Raw genomic sequence first — 21,078 nt, 5'->3', positions numbered from 1 at the left:
TCACAAATAGGAAAAGTCCTCTCAGTTTTAATTACTGCGTCGATGGGGTGAAAGTTCCACTTGGGGATCATTGTAAATACCTAGGTATTAATATAAGGAAAGATCTTAATTGGGGTAATCACATAAATATGATTGTAAATAAAGGGTACATATCTCTGCACATGGTTATGATGGTATTTAGGGGTTGTAGTAAGGATGTAAAGGAGAGAGCATGTTTGTCTCTGGTGAGACCCCAACCAGAGTATGGTTCCAGTGTATGGGACCCTCACCAGGATTACTTGATTCAGGAACTGGAAAAAATCCAAAGAAAAACAGCTGGATTTGTTCTGGGCGATTTCCGACAAAAGAGTAGGGTTACAAAAATGTTGCAAAGTTTGGGCTGGGAAGACTTTGGAGAAAGGAGATGAGCTGCTGGACTAAGTGGTATGTTCAGAGCTGTCAGTGGAGAGATGGCATGGGAGGACATCAGTAGACGAATAAGTTTGAGTGGTGTCTTTAAAAGTAGGAAAGATAACAATATGAAGATAAAGGGAGATGTTTAATAAATTTCCAATTTCTTTGCAATCATTTAAGAAAAGGCTAGTAAAACAACAGATGGAGAATCTGCCACTTGGATGACTGCCCTAAATGCAGATCAGTAGTGATTGATTGATTGATTGATTGATTGATGGTTTTTGGAGACGCTTATGTGGCAGAATTTAGTCCCACAGGAATTCTTTTACGTGCCAGTAAATCTACCGACACGAGGCTGACGTATTTGAGCTCCTTCAAATGCCACCAGACTGAGCCAGGATCGTACCTTCCAAGTTGGGTCAGAAGGCCAACTCCTCAACCGTCTGAGCCACTCAGCACTAGGATGATCCTCATAGCAACTCTCCATAGAGTTATTTATTGGATCTTGGTCCAAAACTTCACCCGACCAGCACTGATATTTCCAATTTTATGTACTTTTTAGGTAAAACATATAGAACAAAAAGTTTTGTGTTTCAAAATAAATTTTTTCTTGAGCAATTTTCCTGTAAAACTAACCATAAAAGAGATGGAGTTTTTTTTGTTTAAGCCCCCCCCCCCCCCTCCCGAACTCCAACCTGCTGATATTTTTTTTTTTAAACAAATTTTAACCACAGACCTACTCACCCATATCCTTAACTTGAATAGGTAAGGTCTATGAACAACTTAACCAATCCATTATTCCATGATGCTGTAGGCCTAACGGACAAAAAGTAAACTGGGAAACAAAACATGGTCTCGTATTTGTTAATATTCAAAAAGTAGAGACACAAATATGATTTTATGTATTCATAGGTTATAAACTTCATGGTTCTGATCCGTATTGAATTTTACATTAAGGCTGAAGATGGCCAGCCCCGGCCGAAACTAGTCCCTAATTAATGTAATTTAGAATATTACATATTATAGTATTGAAAGGTGAACCATTACTACATTAACATGATTTTGTGTGTCTAGATTACTTTTGTGGATACAGTGTTTTTTTTTGTAAAAGTATTCACATTTAGTCCTTTTTTCACATGCAGAAATTTTTAGATCGTCACTAATTTCTCACCTTATTTCTCTCCTAAATTATTTCTTTATTTCAGCCAAGTCAACCAAAAGAGTAGATTCGCCGTGCAGTTAGGAGCGCGCAGCTGTGAGCTCGTATCCGGGAGATAGTGGGTTCGAATCCCACTGTCGGCAGCCCTGAAGATGGTTTTCCGTGGTTTCCCATTTTCACACCAGGCAAATGCTGGGGCTGTACCTTAATTAAGGCCACGGCCGCTTCCTTCCCATTTGTAGGCCTTTCCTGTCCCATTGTCGCCATCAGACCTATCTGTGTCGGCGCGACGTAAAGCAAAAAAAAAAAGAGTAGATTCTCTCAATGGATGTAACGTAGTGCTGGCAGGGCAAAAAAAATATCTCTGAACAAAACCAATAAACCGTGTTGGCAAAACTATTTTTTTCTATTGCATTATACTGTAGCCTATATTGTAACCCACTCTGGATGGATCTCTACTTAGAAGCCAATTTCCTGCACTTTCCTGTTGTTCTGCCCATATTCTTGGCCACTCTGAATCTTGGATGTAACATACTAACAAGGTAGTGGAAGGGCTTGAGTGCTTGTTCCTTTTGTTTTTATTTAATTTTTTTCATTGCATTCTTAAAACTTACCTTATAGGGTTCCAAGCCATGATTTTCTACAAGATCAATCTAGAGTTCCACAGCTTGTAGTGTAGCCTATTTGTGTTGTCTACTTGATGAAGATCCGTGATGAAGATCCAGGACAACAAATCTTTGACAGTTGTCAAAAAAAATGAATGGCTACCTTTTATAACATCATCTAAGATTTTGCTGATGTTTGCTGGGATTTGTTAATAGTGCTCTGTCACAGTTTTTATACATTTAGAAAAAACATTAATGAAGCTACACAAATAGTCATTTTGGGAATTCCATCTTCGACCTTTTTCTCTTAACGAACTGTGTAGTTGAAGGTTGTTCTGAAAGTACTTATGGACTTTTAGTAATATGCTTAGAGAATTTGGAATTAGGGCCTATTTCTTTTTCAGGTAAGTTAGAGTAACATAATAAGCAGAATTGCCATATGTAACTTAAAAATTTTTCAAATTAAATATAAATATTACACTATAACCTATCTGCAAAAAAGCACATTATTAACCTTCCATCGGTCGCGCTGTAATTTCGACACTGTAATCGCGTGGCATCTAGTAGGTACCATTGTGTTCTTAGTTTTAAAAATACATTTCCTGTAGATGTGTTTGGATATGATTTGAGTTAAATAATGTTGACATTCCTTTTACTCTTATTTCAGCTGCCTCTGTGGATCAGCGGTAGAGTGTCGGCCTCCGGATCCCAAGATAGCGGGTTCAAACCCGGCAGAGGTAGTCGGATTTTTGAAGGGCGGAAAAAAGTCCATTCGACACTCCATATCGTACAATGTCGGCATGTAAAAGATCTCTGGTGACACATTTGGCGTTTACCCGACAAAATTCATTAAATCTCAGCCATAGACGCCCAAGAGAGTTTCAGTTTACTCGATCTGCCATCTAGTGGGGGCCTAGGGTAAAACGGAACGTCGAAATTGACGAGCAGACAGCCAGATGGCGTCAAATTGAAATGTCTGCACACGGTAGCTGAGGCCATACGATTATTATTATTATTATTATTATTATTATTATTATTATTATTATTATTACTCTTATTTCCATTGTTAACAGCAACAATAAAGTCCTGCATGTTATTTTATCTCGTTTCAAATATTACAAGAATACTCATTGTCATATCTCTTAGGTAGTCATTATTTTACACACAATAATATATGCAACAATAAGAACTATAGCATGATATTCCATAATCATGTTCACAGAATTTGAAGTAATAATAATGTAAAAACAGAAAAGTATGCAATGTATTACAAAACTAAAGAAAAAATACGGAATGAACTGTTCATCTTTCCTTTCATTTTCCCAAGTCCAGATTTTCAAAGCATTCATGACAAATCATTCTTCTGTGTTCCAGGCAGAAATGTTTCTTACCCTTCTTGCAGCTGTGCCTTGTCATTCTAGCGATCCTCTTCGGTTTAGCAAGCTTGCAAGTGTCACAATGTTTCTTTTTAGCAAGTGGTGGAAGGGTAGTTCTAGTGGCTATTGCTTCTTTGTCTTGCTCTGCAGGTCGGTACATTTCAAGTTGGAACCGCAGTGTCAAATGGAGACCTGTTGAATTCATGCTCCTTCGCCTAATCTCTTCTGACACCAACTGCTCGGATAGTGTTCTCAAAAAGTCTCCTACCAACATTCATTCCATTCCCAGTAGCCACTACTTGAGCATTTATGCCAGCTACATTCAACATAGCAAAGAAAATAACTAGTGGCAAACGTGTGGTATATCGGCTATGTTTAACTCCCACACATTTTATCCATGACATCTACTCCACCCTTTGTCCCGTTGTAGCATGTCATAATTATAGGTGTGGCATTTTCTCCAGTTTCATTATCAATCGAGTCGTCATCTAAATGATGACTGAAAACGAGCGGGACAATTCGGTTTTTCTTAGGAACATAGGAGTCTAAAGTGGCATGTTCATTGAAACCAAACATTGATGACTTTACTGTCCTTTGTTTCACATTTGTAAGCTCATCTGGCAGACATCTTTTATTCTTGCTAATGATGCCAACATAAGATAATCTTCAACTATCTAGTTCAAGTCTGTGAACCAATTATCCGCCAGTGTTATAGGGAGGCTGTGCCAATTGCTTAACAACATCTAATGGTTTATTACTGATATGAAACGGCCCCTCTGGCTGTTTCCCTGGGTAAATTTCCAAATTATGACAATAGAAAGTTTTTGCATCCATCATCATCATCATCATTGTACAATTCCAGTTTCTCGGGTACTGTTAATGAGCCTCTTCTACTTCTTCCTGTCCATATACAACTTGTCATGGAGAACATCATCCACTGTCCATCCTCTGGTAACTGTCCATCCTCTGGTAACTATATCAACCTTGATCATGTCCATCCATTGGGCAGGTCTTTTCCCCTCCACCTGTCTTTACAAATTTATTCTGGCTGTTCTTGTAGGCTCCATCCTCATCACATGCCCATACCACCATAGTCTGGATGTGCCAATTCGTCTAATAGGGATGTTTTATTCTGGCTTCTTCCTTCACCTCTTCATTTCTTAACTTGTCCATCTTGGTCTTCTGGATGGTGGATCTAAGAAATTTAGTCTCTGATGCTTGTAGTCCTGATGAATCTCTTTTTGTGAGGGTGCACGCTTCAATACCATAGGTCAATATTGGTATGAAATAGCTGTTAAACATCATCATTTTGGCTGGTTTTGGAATCATGTCATCCCATAAAAGTGTTCTTACTTGTTGGTAAAATTCTGATCCCTTTTGTACTCTGTTTGTAATTTCCTTTCTGACCAAATTATCACTGGAGATTACACTTCCAAGGTAAGGAAAACTATCTACACACTCTAGCTGGTGGTCTCCTAGTTTTACACTTGCTGGACGCCCTTCTCTGTTGACTGCCATCACCACTGTCTTGGTCTCAATGTTGAGGTTACATTCCTGGAACTGGGATTTCCATGCGTTGAGTCTGGTCTGTACTTCCTCTTCTCTTTCATCCCAAATCATATCATCAGCAAAGGCCACTGCATTCAGTTCACCTAACTTTTCCTTGACCTTCTTCTTCTTGTTTTCGAATTTGGCCGCCCATGGACCGCATTGAATTTAAGGCTTTCTATTCTTCTTCTTCTTTGCCTCCTCCCAGAACCTCTTCATCCTTTCACTTCAGATCTTCCTTTCTTTCTCAGATATGACAAATTTGGTCTGCATTTTGGTAGTTTCTCCTGGAATGTTTTGATGCTGTCCACTCAGCTTCTAAATTCTTTTCTGTTATGAATCATATCCATTGTAAGTCCACTTTCTATTGCATCTCTTTTTATCTCTTCTGCCCAGTCTACCTCCATGGCTAAATGGTTAGCGTGCTGGCCTTTGGTCACAGCGGTCCCGGGTTTCATTCTTGGCAGGGTCGGGAATTTTAACCATAATTGGTTAATTTCTCTGGCACGGGGGCTGGGTGTATGTGTCGTCTTCATTATCATTTCATCCTCATCGCGAATCGCAGGTCGCCTAATGGCATCAAATCGAAAGACCTGCACCTGGCGAACCGAACATGTCCTCGGACACTCCCGGCACTAAAAGCCATACGCCATTTCATTTTTTCTTCTTCTATCCACTTCGTCAAAGCTTTCAGTCCAGTAATGTACTTGAATATTTTCTTAGCCGTTTCTCATCCATTCTTTCTAGATGCCCATAGAATTTTAGCCTTCGCTTTCGCATTTTTTCGGTGTATTTGTAGAGATCATAATTTTTTCTGTTCCTCCACTCCCCATCAGCATTTTTATGTGGTCCAAAAATTTCCCTTAAGATTCTCCTCTCCTTTTTTATCGAGATCTTAAAGAAGCTCACCCTTTTTATTCATTGTCAGGCTCTCTGAAGCGTAGGGACCCTCTGGCTTTACCACTGTGCTGTATTGTCTAAGTTTTGCCTTGTAAGATATTGCTCTTTTGTTGTATCTGTTCTGGGTTAACCTGTAAGCTAATTCTAGTTTTCTAATTCTTGCCCTATTTGCCTCTTTATCCATTCCGTTAAGGTTCTATACATTCCCCTAGATATTTAAGTTTCTCAGTTCTTTTTACAGTCCCATGCTTCACTTCTAAGTGTGTCTCCCCTTGATGACCATATTCCATGTGTTCCGTCTTCTCAAATGAGACTTTGAGACCCGTTTTCTCAGCGATCTCGTGTAGCATAATTTCAGCATTTTCTCGGTTGTGAGCCAAGAGGGCAAGATCATTTGCAAAAGCCAAACACTTAATTTCTAAGTTCTGTCCTTTCCTCCCTAAATGTATTCCCTTTATTCCTTTCACTTCCAAGGCATTCTCCCAGGTTCTAATGATTTTTGCTAGAACAATGTTAAAGAGAATTGGTGATATGCAGTCCCCTTGTCCAACTCCTGTTTTTATTTCAAATGGTTCAGAAATTTCACCGAAGAATTTGACTTTTGAGAAAGTTTCTTAGGGTTTGTTTTATTAACATTCTTGTTTTCCTGTCAATTCCAAATTCGTCTAGGATGTTAAATAGAGTCTGACTGTTGATTGAATCATACGCTTTCTTAAAATCAATAAATATTACCACGGTGTTCTGGCTTCTCAAAGCTCTTATTCTAAGAATGCTCTTCAGGTTAAATATTTGTTCTGCACATGATCTTCCTTTTCGAAAACCAGCTTGGTACTCACCAACTCTTCAACTCTTCTCAATAGTACTTTTGAGAGTATCTTATATGTTATTGGGAGTAAAGAGATGCCTCTGTAGTTATTGATGTTCGTCCGGAGACCTTTCTTGTGAAGTGGGTGTATAAGAGCACACTTCCAAACATTGGGGATCTTTTCATCTCTCCAGATTTCTCCTATGACGGCGTGGATTGCATTTGCTGCAGTTTCTCCTCCGAGCTTCCACATTTCTGCAATAATTCTATCTTCACTTGGTGCTTTGTTGTTTTTAAGCTCATTTATTATTTCCTTGATCTCTTCTAGACTCGGTGGCTTGGAATCGTGGTTATCTTGAGATAGATTTTTCGTATCCAATCTTTCCACAGGTTCTCACAATTCAGCAACATTTTGAAATAATCTGCGAAAAATTGACAATTTTCTTTGTTGTTCGCTGCTACACTACCATCCTCCCGCTTAAAACACAAACTTGATGGCTTGTATCCCTGTAGTTCCTCTCTGAAGGTTTTGTAAAATGCTCGAGTGGTGTTCTTTCAAAAATCATCTTCTATCTTATCCACCCTACTTCTATCATAATTTCTTTTCTTCAGCTGCTTTAAACATTGACTTTTTGATCTCTTCCCAGCTGTTCATATTCAGCTTCGACAATTTTTCACGATATGTCTCTTTGCTTTGTTTCAAAATATCTGCATCAATTCTCAGCTTCCTCTTGATTCTTTGTTCAGGTTTGTTTGGTTGGAATCTTACTTTAATCTCTGAGAGATAGTGGACCGAATCTTTGTTTAAGCTTTTTCTTACCTTAACGTTCAAGATTTCCCTTCGGTTTCTCATCGTAATAGCAACATGGTCGATCTGAAACTCCCCCAGCAACGTGTTAGGAGATGCCCATGTTTTTTTCTTGTTTGGGAGTGCCTTGAAGTGTGTGGACATGAGTTTCAAGTTAAAATGTCTGAAGAAACTGATTAATCTTTCGCCATTTCTGTTAATTCTGTTATGTGCTGGGTAGTCTCCCACAACTTTCCTGTACCTTCTTTCTTTACCCATCTGAGCATTGAAATCGCAACCAGAATTTTTCCATGGTATTGTGGAATTTTGGACGTTGTGTCTTCAAGAATTTCCCAAAAGTCATCTACCTTCTCCGGGTTTTTCGTGTTATCGTCATTTATTGGCAAATGTGCATTGATACTTGTGTATGCTTTATTACCAGATCTAATGGACAGAAATGAGATCCTCTCTGTTGGTGAGGTGAAATTGATGATGGACTCCAGAATGTTAATTTTAACCATAAAGGCCGTATCTAGGATCGTTACAATTGCGTTGTTTTTTATTGCTGGTTTTCCTTTGTAAATTCTATAACCAGTAGATTCCATGTGATTTTCATCAAGGTATCTTGTCTCTTGAAGTGCAAGTATGTAAATATCTCTTTCTCTCAAAACATCAGTAAGTTGTTTTAATTTTCCAACTTTTAGGAGCGTGTTGATGTTCATTGTTCTGAGCAGATGTTTTTGCTTGGTTCGTATCTTTCTTGAGGAGGTTCTGGGAAGCTCCTACTCTTCCCTGCATGACGTTCCAGGCTCTCCAGAATCCAAAGGCCTAGTTGCACCGCTCACGACGGTGGGGGATTTCCGTTTCCGGCTGCCCCCTGGAGTAGTCTTTCCTGAAGGTGTTTCCATCATGCCTTACGTTGAAGTCAGTTGGGAGAGTAGGCATTGCCTGCTCCTCCCGAATTAAAACTGAGGTTGTAAGCCCCAGAGTTTGGTTCTTCCGCCTTCTAAACCATTGGGAATCTTCCTCTTCTGCTTTAGAGACCGTTGACCCTTTTCTTTTGCCTCAGTTGATTCGCGGGTGTTTATTTGGAGGAACCATATTCACACCTGTCCTGCATATCTACAGGAACCTCCCCTGTCAGCCATAGGGATGCGCCGTGTTGGGGTTTAGGCCCCTCATCCCAATATCTTATGTAAGATCATGTTCAACCTCTGCTTAGTTCCTGGAGTATGTTTACGGCCGTATCTCTGGAGGACAGGCGTTTCACATTGCTTGTCTTAAAGATGGCTGACATATCTCCTTTCTATGATCTCTAGAATGTTTAGCTCATGAGACAGCAGGGTTATTCCTCTATAGTTGGTAGGTTTCCGTCTGCTGCCTTTCTTAAACAGGGGAATTATAACGTCCTTGCTCCAATCTGCAGGTATTTTGTTGCCATTGATGCTCTCACCGCCCATACTTGTAGACATGATATAGGCTTTTGGGCTTATGCCCTGTCAAGAAAATAAGGTGAAATTCTTTACATTTCGCAGAGAACTTTGCTGTGCGTCATCGGAAGAAAATCTCGACTGTCCCCGAGAAAGGCTTCTTAAACAATTGTTCTCTGCGACACGTAAAGAATTTCACCTTATTTTCTTGACACGGCACAAGCCCAAAAGCCTATATCATATCTACAGGTATTTTGTTGCCTGTCCAAATGGCAGTTAGTACCCTGTGCAGCCATTGTATACCCTGGATGCCTGCTGCCTTAATCATGTCCGCATTAACTTCATCTGCACCTGAAGATTTTCCTTTAGGCATAGATTTTAAGGCTGTCTCAGTTTCTGTCCAGGTGATGGGAGGTTCTTCATTGTAGGCTTGGATTTCCACTTCTGTATTTTGTTCTTGAACTGGTCTATTCAGTAGGTGGTCGAAATGGTTCTTCAGGACTTCTCCCATGTCACTTTCTGTCCTAACCAGATTTCCATTTTCATCTTCAAGTGCCCTTATAGTATTCATTGGTTTCCTTTTACCTCTGATAACACTATACAGTAGTTTCTTATTGCCTCTGCTGTCTTCCTCTAGTTTCTGAGTGAATATATTCCATTCCTTGGTCTTTTCTTCTGTAACTGTTCTTTTAACGTCCAGTTTCTTGTTTCCGTATAATTGTTCGCGGTTTCTGATCTTTGCCTCGTCTGTAGTAAGATCTGGTTTATTTTTGTCCCAATCCCTTTCTTTCCGCATGAGATTTTTTCCCCTGCTTGCCGCTCTCACTCTTTCATTCCACCAAGGTGTTTCCTTCTCCCTTATTTTCATACTTGTCTTTCCACAAACTTCAGTTGCTTCCTTAACCAATGTGTCTCTTAGTCTGGTCCTTTCTGCCTCTCCATTTTTTCTTTCGTCTCTTGGTAACAGGGTTTTTATCCGGTTCTGATACTCAGTTCTCTTATCTGTTTTTTGGAGTTCCCATACTTCGATTTATGGCATTTTCCTGTTCTGTACTTCTGTACTTTCTCAGGTCCACTACTAATAGACGGTGGTCACTGTCGAGGCTCTTGCTGGGTATTACTCTTGACATTTGTTACCATTATGCTCCTTTCTTCATCTGAGATGACATAATCAAATTACAGTCTTTTGTAGTCCATCCCAACTGTATTGTGGTATCTTATGGCTCTGTCTCTTCTTGAACCAACTATTTTTCACCACCAACCCATTCCTCATACAGAAGTCAAGGAGATGTTCACCTTCCATATTTTGTCCACCATGTCCATGAGGTCCCATTACGTTCTCGTATCCTGTTCTATCCGTCCCAATCTGTGCATTCAGATCTCCTATAATGATTAGTCTCACTTTACGAAAAACTTTCTCCAAATTGTCAAGAAACTGGTTCTTATCCTTTTCACAACATCCAGTTTGAGGTACATACACCTGTACCAAAGTTAGTTTTCCTTTCCCTAAATGCACAGTCACCTTTATTATTCACTTACTAACATACTGAATGTCAGCGACTCCTTCTAGATCACATAAAATCAGCTTCATGGTCCGTATCGCACTTAAACAGATTCATAACTAAGTATTTTTTTATTTTCCACCTTGTTGATACACTAAATTGCTTAAGGCAACTTATTGGTTAAAAGTGGTATATGTTTCGTATATTATTAACATCTTCAGCCACATAACACTGTTTAGATGAAAAATTCATGTAATGACAAAGTATCAATGCTTTAGAGGAAGTGTCCTTACAATTAACATAAGAAGATTGACAGTATTAAAAACAAAATACTTAAGAGAAATTATATAAATTCTTTCTACAATTGAAATTAGTTGTCAAGGAAACACTTGCATTTTGTTTTTAATTCTGTCAATCTTCTTGTGTTAATTTTCAGGACACTTCCTCTAAAGCATTGATACTTTGTCGTTACATGAATTTTTCATCTAAACAGTGTTATGTGGCTGAAGATGTTAATAGTATACGAAACATGTACCACTTTTAACCAATAAGTTGCCTTAAGCAATTTAGTATATCGACAAGGTGGAAAATAAAAAAAACTTAGTTGTGAATCCTTCTAGATCTTTACTCATGATGAAACCAACACCATTCCTCATCTTTGTCATTTCCATGTAGTCGATTGATTCTTTATTTTCCTCCAGATCTACATTATATGTATATGATCCATTAATGGAGAAAAAATAACAAGTCTGACCTAAACCAGCTCACAAAAGGAAAAGAATACCACCAGATAGGCAGACATATGAACAAAACCAGAAATAATAATAATAATAATATAAACACTGTCGTATTGGCCAGGATCCACCCTTATTGGTGGTCTATTGGCCATGGCAGAAGGCAGTATGATAATAAGAAACTAAAATAACAACATATTTACTGTGTAGAATACAATAATATTGGCAGACGACATCTGTGATTTAAACAATCTGCATATCACTTCCGGCTGGGCTCCCAACTCAACACAATCTATCCTGAACACTGACCTCTCTGTTGCTCTACTGAAGTCGCAAACCCAGCTTTTGTGTTACATCCACCGTCATGCCAGTGTGCAATTATTCTCCTTACGTTTCGTTACTAGTGTCCACTGTTAAACTCCATTATTTAGCTACAGCTCCAAGTATTTTGATATACCAACCGAACATAATCATGATACCTCGCTATTATTTACAAGCTCACCAAACCTACCATTGTGTCACTGATTCACAATCATCCTCCACCTCAGATTTTACCACCTAGTCTTATTCTTCCACCACATATCAATGTTATGTCCTCAATCTCAACCAAACTTTGTTTCATTCAAAATTTCAGGCCCATCTCCACATTAAATTAAACCATCACACTTACCATTCCATACTACTCCAACCATACATCTCTGCCTCCTTTTTCATTCGCCAACCGTATGTCCTCACAATTTTACAATCACTGTATTACCTTCCTTGCTAACAATACACAATAATATCATGTACCAGCCATCTCCACACATCAGCTTCCTCCCTCCAGCACAGTTTTGTTCATCAACCGCATCTCATAATTTATATACCTTATACACATAATCACTCTTGGTGGCCTTCACACAGTACTATCATCTTCACCCAATTAACTTCTTTCCTTCAATGCCCTTATATCCATCAACCGTTTCTCATAATATACATGCCATATACTAAACATAATCACATACTCATGATACCTCACTCTTATTTACAGACTCATCAAACATACCATCGTATCACTGAGTCACAGTCAACCTCCATCTCAACTTATACCACGTGGTCTTATTCTTTCACCACATATCTATTTTGACCTCAATCTCAACCATACTTATTCTCTTTTAGAATTTCAAACCACTCCCCACAATAAACGACTACATCACTATCTCCCTTTTCATCGGCCAGCCTTAGCTCATCACAATTTTTACAGCCACTCTACTACCTTATTCACTAACAATTGACTTAGTCCATAAGATCATATACCAGCCATCTCCACACATTAACTTAATCACAAAACCTCATAATTATTTACAAACTCACCAAACATACCATTGTGTCATTGAATCACAATCATCCTGAAACCCCTTGTATTCACCAACCATAATACACTGACTGACAGAGCAAATGCAACACCAAGGAGGAGTGGTTCGAAAGGGATGAAAGTTGGGGAAAAAACAGAGACGGCACGGACGAATAATTGATGTTTATTTCAAACCGATATGCAGGTTACACAATGCGCACGGCATCGACTCAGTAGGATGTAGGACCACCGCGAGCGGCGATGCACGCAGAAACACGTCGAGGTACAGAGTCAATAAGAGTGCGGATGGTGTCCTGAGGGATGGTTCTCCATTCTCTGTCAACCATTTGCCACAGTTGGTCGTCCGTACGAGGCTGGGGCAGAGTTTGCAAACGGCGTCCAATGAGATCCCACACGTGTTTGATTGGTGAGAGATCCGGAGAGTACGCTGGCCACGGAAGCATCTGTACACCTCGTAGAGCCTGCTGGGAGATGCGAGCAGTGTGTGGGCGGGCATTATCCTGCTGAAACAGAGCATTGGGCAGCCCCTGAAGGTACGGGAGTGCCACCGGCCGCAGCACTGCTGCACGTAGCGGTGGGCATTTAACGTGCCTTGAATACGCACTAGAGGTGACGTGGAATCATACGCAATAGCGCCCCAAACCATGATGCCGCGTTGTCTAGCGGTAGGGCGCTCCACAGTTACTGCCGGATTTGACCTTTCTCCACGCCGACGCCACACTCGTCTGCGGTGACTATCACTGACAGAACAGAAGCGTGACTCATCGGAGAACACGACGTTCCGCCTTTCCCTCATCCAAGTCGCTCTAGCCCGGCACCATGCCAGGCGTGCACGTCTATGCTGTGGAGTCAATGGTAGTCTTCTGAGCGGACGCCGGGAGTGCAGGCCTCCTTCAACCAATCGACGGGAAATTGTTCTGGTCGATATTGGAACAGCCAGGGTGTCTTGCACATGCTGAAGAATGGCAGTTGACGTGGCGTGCGGGGCTGCCACCGCTTGGCGGCGGATGCGCCAATCCTCGCGTGCTGACGTCACTCGGGCTGTGCCTGGACCCCTCGCACGTGCCACATGTCCCTGCGCCAACCATCTTCGCCACAGGCGCTGCACCGTGGACACATCCCTATGGGTATCGGCTGCGATTTGACGAAGCGACCAACCTGCCCTTCTCAGCCTGATCACCATACCCCTCGTAAAGTCGTGTGTCTGCTGGAAATGCCTCCATTGACGGCGGCCTGGCATTCTTAGCTATACACGTGTCCTGTGGCACACGACAACACGTTCTACAATGACTGTCGGCTGAGAAATCACGGTACGAAGTGGGCCATTCGCCAACACCGTGTCCCATTTATCGTTCGCTACGTGCGCAGCACAGCGGCGCATTTCACATCATGAGCATACCTCAGTGACGTCAGTCTACCCTGCAATTGGCATAAAGTTCTGACCACTCCTTCTTGGTGTTGCATTTGCTCTGTCAGTCAGTGTATCTCAACTATAGTCACATAAGCCTCTCACCATATTAAATTATGCCACTACATTTTCCCATCTCACTATATTAAATTATGCCGTCACATTTTACCATTAACCTTTATCCTTATCACCTAACCATTTTTACAATCACACTCTTCCTTACTTACTAACCAAATGCCCACCTCATCTTAATTACAGCCTTCCAATACCATCTAACTTCACTACCTGTCCTCTCATTCCAACATAGAACTCTGATCACTCTATTGCATTTTTGATACGTTGGACATCAATCAAACTCACTATATATTTCAAATACAGTGGCAGAAATTAATATACACACTTCACCACCTACCAGTTTAACTACTTAATCACTCTTATCTCAACTACAAATAACACACACTCTCCATTATTCTCATGTGCTTAAACAATTTACTGACTACTGATACTCGTTTTTTACTTCCTGTCACTACGCCATCGTCCGATTTACCCTTCTTACCCCACATCTCCTTTAGGCTCAACCTTCTCCCTTTAGCCAACGCACCTCTTGCTTCTGCTTCATCCCTCAAAGCAGTATTTTCACTTCATTTATGGACACTTGTTATTTCTTGTGCCCCCCCCCCCCCCACTCCCACCCGCACATTCACTCCCTGTATCTTCCTTTCTTCTCTCACCCTGTCCTCCATCCTCAGCTCCTTAACCCGTGGCTCACCACCAGTATCTGGCCCCTAATATACACTCTCAACCCCTGCAGTTTTGCCCTCACTAAATGTTTCTTCAAAATTTTGAAATTCATAATCGCCTCTCTTCCCAAATCCCTCTTGATCCTAATTTTCTCACTCCGTAGATTACCAGCGTTCCTTATCACTATATCTGCCATCAGTGAAGATAGCAGCAACACTTTTATGGGTCTGCGCCCTCTCACCTTGCCTATTCTTTCCACATTGTCTATGTCGACCTCACTAAAATTGATTTTCATTTTCTGGTGAATGGCATCCACCACTTTGTAGATAATGTCTACTTTCGTTTCTGCCTCGTCTTCCTCCACCCCATAAATAAATATGGATTTCTTCTTGCGGTCCTGATTGCGGACTGCTATTTCTTTCTTCAAATTTACCACCTGCTCTTCCATATTTTTTATTCTTTCCTTTAGTGACACCAGTTCTCTCCTGCTGTCCTCCATCTTTGCCTTAGTATCTCTTGTGTATTCATAGATCCACTGTCTCATCTTTTCGTGCTCCTGGACTTGCTCCTGTAGCAATTTCTTTAGCTGCTCGAACGGGCATAACTCCTCCACTACCTCCTTTACCACCTTCAATTTCAATGTCTTCCCAACCCATGTTGCTACTACTCTGTGGCCCCAGATTTACCTTCACTCCTCCAATGACCAGCAGCACAGTAACCACCATTGCCACAAGAAGCATCTTCTCCTTCATTGCCATCTCTACCTTACATTTTTTTAAATTGTTCGTTCCCTTCCTCATTCTCCCGTGCCATCTCCCGATAGTGACCCTGTACTGCTTGATACAGATCATCTTCCGAGCTTCCTCCACAGACTCCACTTGACCCGACTGCTCCCCTACTCTTTCACCGCTCCACTCAGCCAGCACACACTGCACGACACGTCTGACCTCCTTCCTAGTTTAAGCTAGACATGTCATTTCCATGCCAACACAGTGTGTACTGTTTTCTTAATTTCTTCACTCCTTTCTCTCCATTTGGTTTCACTCAGCCCCAGTATCATTAATTTCCTCCTTTCCATGAGGTCCACTAGTTCTTCACATTTTCCTGTGAGACTGAGCAAGTTGATGGTCCCAATCCGTGTTAGTCTCCTCCAGGATTTTTACATTTTTGCAGGACCCTGTCTATCATCAGGCCATAAACCATCATCCCTGACATGAGTCTGCTCATGCTGGCGTCTTAATTTAGTTGATAAATGCGTTCCGAGGCTCTTATGTGTTTTGAAAGCAACTACAAATAAGCTCTTTTAATGGCTTGCTAGGCCTAAAGTAATTGAGGATTTTCTTTCGGGGTTTACTGCCTTAGCCTTTGAGGATCCCTCCTCATCCTCAACGCAGTTGATTCCATCTGTACTACCCCCAGATGAATGGGTTGCCTCCTCTGCCAGCTCCACCGTACTGAATCATATTCTCCGCTTTTCCTGCCGCTGAGGTCTTCACTCGTTACCCTGAGCTGGGAGTCTTTACCAGATGTTACACACTGGGTCAGCGTGCTCTGGGACTCACATAGGCAGGGGCGCCACTCCCTGGGCAGGGTTGCCTCTAAGATGGTCCCTACCTGTTACCTGTTTTTGCATCCACTAGGGCATATATTTTTGTCCCATATTTGGCTGGTTTTGATGCAATATATTGCTTAAACTGGCATCTTCCACAAAAGGCTTCAAGTTTTTCATCTGTTGTTACGGACGCCCCAAGGAAATATTTCTTTAGTTCTTCGTACAGTTGTCAACAAATGATTGAAACACTTTCCGGATAGCTGCCAAGTTGTCTAACTTCTTACGCTCCTCTCTTGTAACCCTGTCATCAAAACGAAAGCAACAAAGCAAAAATTTAAAACGCCTCAAATTCATAACAAGACGGAATTTTTCCACTCCATTGCTGTCCTTGCCCCACAAGTTCTCCAGCATTATTTTGTTGGCATATAAAATACCAGCCAAATATAAAGTCCTAAGAATGCCTTTATATCAATAATATCAGTCACTTTTGCATCTCTTTCCCTTTGAAAATGTCCTTTTACGTGTTCTATATAGTGATTTGTATATCGAATGAATTATGTAACATTTTGTCAGTTATAAACAATTTCCAACACTCGCCTTCATCTTCTACATGATGTACATCACCAATAGCTCCTGGCAGTTTTGTGAGCAAATTACGTGGGGGTGTTTTATTCCTACAGTTAGATTCAGGGTGCTTACCCCGTTTTGTGTTTCCATCCTTCCCTGCATTAAACAGGATGTCCCTGAGAAGAGGTTCATTTTCTGCTCTACTTTACTCAGTATTTGAGTTGTCTTCTTTGCTCTCAGCCGGAAGATCTTCAGCGTCAGTATCACTGTCCTCTTCATTCTGTTGCTCTTCGTCAAAATTATCATCAGAAAAATATCTAATTCCCTCCATGGGAATTTAGAATTTTCCATTCAAAATTATGATCAGTAAGTAAATGTGGATTAATTTCAAGTCACTAGGATTGGTTAAATCGAAAAACTGACAGTTACCGGCCATACAAAAAACACGGAAGGTTTAGGTCGTGTGGCATCCGGTAGGGGCCAACGTTCAGTATCCCAACACTAATGTTATCATCAATGACAACTTCTCACCTGTATTGTAAGACCATAACGAATGGAAGAGAAAGTGTGAGCTCTTAAGCTGTTCCCTGTTGGCTAGTATAGGGACTACGATGAATTGTCCACTAGGGGCAGCACCGTTACTATCGGAGGGTTTGTATCTGTAGTTGTAATATGGTTATGTTCGGTAGTGTTGTTCTGTGAAGGCAAAAACTTAAGTGTCGTGCATTATTGTTAAGTGAAAGTGAAGAACATGTAATGTGGTGATGGTGTTCATTTATTTAGTGTAAATATAGTGCTGAGTTTATAAAACTTATGAACATACCGGGGAGGAAGAAATGCCTACTTGCTTCATTCCTGGCTGTAAGGGTACGTTCACACTGCACGCAGCGAGCTTAGCAGTAAGCAGTACACAGGAAGGTGAGCGGCGTGCTCCGTTTAGAAACACAGCTTCTTCCAATGAGACCGTCCACATCGCACGCTGCGAAGGTTTCAAGGACATGCCAGGCCAACTCTCCTGCTTGCCTCGCAGCTCGACAGGCAGCAGTGTTTCTAAATCCAGCGTACTGCTTACTAGCTCGCACAGTTTTCACCATGGAAGAAGTTTTAATCAGTGCTGTGTTTAAGAGGAAACCTTTATGGGATCCCAAAACAGCGTCATACAAAAACAATACGATTAGTAGGAAACTTTGGGACGAAGTAGCTACAGAGGTGGGCTGTGATGGTAAGTATTCAATATTATTAATAATAATACTTACGAAATTGACTGGTGTTCTGGTTTTATTTTCTCAACTCTGTTTAACGATTAATATAGCAGATACATAAAACAAGGCTGCCTTTAGTTACATGAGGTTTACCTTTTAACTAAATGAAGAGAATCTCATTTTTTCTTACCACTATAAAATATTAGCAGTGAAAATATGACACCATCAAAATTAATGTGTAACTAGTCCCTCTCTGTTTACTTCAGCATTTCTTTCCACAATGTTTTCCGGTATAGCATAATTATTCTGCCAAGCCAGTTTCCCAGGTCCACTAAAATAATGCATTAGTATTTCCCTAATTTGTTTAGCTGAATTCGAGAAGCGGAAGTGCGAACCAACAAAATTGTGTAATACACAAATAGAATTCACAATAGAAATTGCAAGATCAACGTTCGTTTCAATCGGTTTGTGCAAAATTCTTCATTTAGCACTCATGATCCCAAAAGCACATTCTATGCATTTTCTTGCTCTGGATAGACGGTAATTGAACACAAGTTGTTTATCATTTAAGTTTCGTCTAGGGCACGGTCTCATCAGATATGGTAAGAGAGGATAAGCTTCGTCACCTACAAGGACAAATGGAACCTTGTACGGTGTCTCCGGCAATTCCGTGTGATCAGGCACATTCAAAATTCCAGCTTCTAATTTTTGAAACAATGAAGATGTCCTGAATGTACCTCCATCACTCTGACGGCCTGCAACACCCACATCAACTGCAATTAATCTGCAGTCAGCATCAGCTACAGCCTGAAGCACTATTGAAAAATACTGTTTGTAATTGTAGTACAATGAGCCAGACTTAGACAGACATTTCACTTCAATATGTTTTCCATCTATACTGCCGATGCAATTAGGAAAATTCCATTTCAAAGAGTACTGTTTTGCTACATCATACCACAATTCTGTTGTTGGCTCCGGTATATACTCTTCATGCAGAACCTCCCATATTTTTTTACAGGTATCCTTGACAATAGCTGCTACTGTAGATTTCCCCACTCTAAAGCGAAGGAAGAGAGATGCAAACGAGTCACCAGTTGCAAGAAATCTGAAAAGGAGACGAAACGTAATATAATTGTGTCTTCTGAAATTTAGAGCTTTTAAGATTAATGATGGACTTTTTCTTTCCCATTTATTTATTTTTTCCTTCAGAGATGGGTTAAGCATACAAACAAACGAACAGCGGGCCAAGTGTCTGGAACTGTATTATGATATCACCCTAGTATGTGTATGAGCAAGTAAGGAAAACTGAAACACCTTCAAATATACGGCCGGTGAGAATTAGCGAAGCAGGGATATGAACTAAAATGGCATACTGAGAGGGATAGTTGCATATATCAACATTGTTTGAATCATAATCGTAACTTTTAATTAGTGAATCATTCTCACCCTCTTTTCTTGTTCTGTTTTTCAGTCAAACATGCCAGATCCCGCTGGAAAACACTGTGCGACTATTTTCACCAGGAAATTAACAAAATTGAAAAGCCGAAATCTGGTACCGGTGGAGACGGGACGACAACTAGCTCTTGGCAGTTTTTTCAGCTGATGAGTTTCCTGCGTGATACGATGATATCAGAAGCTAGAAGTTCCAGTCTAAGAGTTTCTTCATTCGACTACTCCTTGTCTGCAGAAGTAGCAAATGAAGTAGTCTCTAGAACTCAAGAAGATGGCCATACACCACCTTCTTCAGAGACATCACCTCAGGAAGAGATACCTTCGGACATGTCATCGGTAAGCACTCAGAGCATGCGTAGAGAGAAAAGAAAAAGGTCACGCCCTGATATTGACTAAGAATGAAGCATTGATAGCACTAGAAAAACAAAAATTGGAATTTCTTCAGAAAGATATGGCCGAAGAAAAGGACGACGACCTCATGTTTCTAAAAAGCCTGCTGCCTGACTTGAAGTCTCTGCCTCGTTCTCGCAATCGTGCAGTGCGTTTGAAATTTCCGGAAATAATTTGCAGTGAAATTGATGCATTGGAGAGGCAGCCCTATTCTTTTGCTCCCAGACCGACTGAAGGAACTAATATTTCTACCGATGGTTGCAGAGTGATAAGTTTAAATCCCAGTTTTCCGTCAGACATTTTACACAATTCTTTGTAGTTTTTAATGGTTGTTGTGAGAAACGACAAGGACATTTTTGTGCTTTAATTCATTAATTTGTTTTTGCTAATTACTATACGCTCCTTATTATTATTAAAGGTAAATAACTTCAAAATTGTGAGTAAAATATCTGAGTGAAACTTCTCAATTGATAAAATATGATGATGAAGTAATAAATAATTATTTCCAGCAGATTTTGCTACCTTTTCCATTTAAGAGTTTGCAATATGATTTCATTACTCACCTAAGGGTAATAACAAGTCGTTCTTCTGGTGATATTGGCCTCCTGAAATTAGTTTCTTCTCTGTAAAGGTGTCTCTCCAGCTTTCATAGTAGGGAATCAAATGTCTCTTTAGTCATTCATAGATAGTTAAAAAATTTATCGTTGTACTTCCGAACATCACGGTAGAGATGATTAAACTCGCCACGAGTGGCTCTAAACTGGTTAAATTCATGTACCCATGTACGAGTCAAGATCCTAGGATCATCCATCTTTACTGCAATACTTTCCATTAAATACATTCTTCTCGATAACTTTGATAATGCCATCTTACACAAAAGCGAAACGCGGCAGACAAGTGATTAGCAGCACACTGCCAAACGTAGTGGTGTGAACACTTGTGCTGCTTGCTGCACACGACCCTCACCTAGCAGCAAAGTCACCCTGCTTACTGCCCAGCTTGCTGCGTGCGGTGTGAACGTACCCTAAGTCTGGCTATAAAACTACGAAAGGTAAATACTTCAAACTGACTAAAAATGAAGCACAATTTTCATTCTGTTGCTCTTCCTCAAAATTATCATCAGTAAGTAAATGTAAAAGTAAAGTCGATTCCCAGAAAAGACAAAAGGCTTTC

At 40.6% G+C, this 21,078-nt stretch overlaps 1 protein-coding gene across 2 annotated transcripts in view; it reads left to right on the top strand.

Annotated features, from left to right (window-relative positions):
• The window catches only part of LOC136879161 (vesicle transport protein SFT2B), a 63,717-nt gene that overhangs the window by 1,212 nt on the left and 41,427 nt on the right, over positions 1-21,078 (top strand). The window contains exon 1 of one of the 2 annotated variants that reach the window (XM_067152921.2): positions 18,022-18,083. The exons of the other annotated variant lie outside the window; for it this stretch is intronic. Within the exon in view, the coding sequence (XP_067009022.1) occupies positions 18,081-18,083 (3 nt within the window). The 5' untranslated portion in view covers positions 18,022-18,080. Of the gene's footprint in view, positions 1-18,021; positions 18,084-21,078 lie in introns of those variants that run through there. 2 annotated transcript variants of the gene reach the window in all.

The sequence above is a fragment of the Anabrus simplex genome, chromosome 8 (assembly GCF_040414725.1).
Source record: "Anabrus simplex isolate iqAnaSimp1 chromosome 8, ASM4041472v1, whole genome shotgun sequence".
NCBI lineage: Eukaryota > Metazoa > Arthropoda > Insecta > Orthoptera > Tettigoniidae > Anabrus > Anabrus simplex.
The sequence above is the reverse complement of the archived record's forward strand: the minus strand, read 5'-3'. Positions and strand labels throughout refer to the sequence as shown.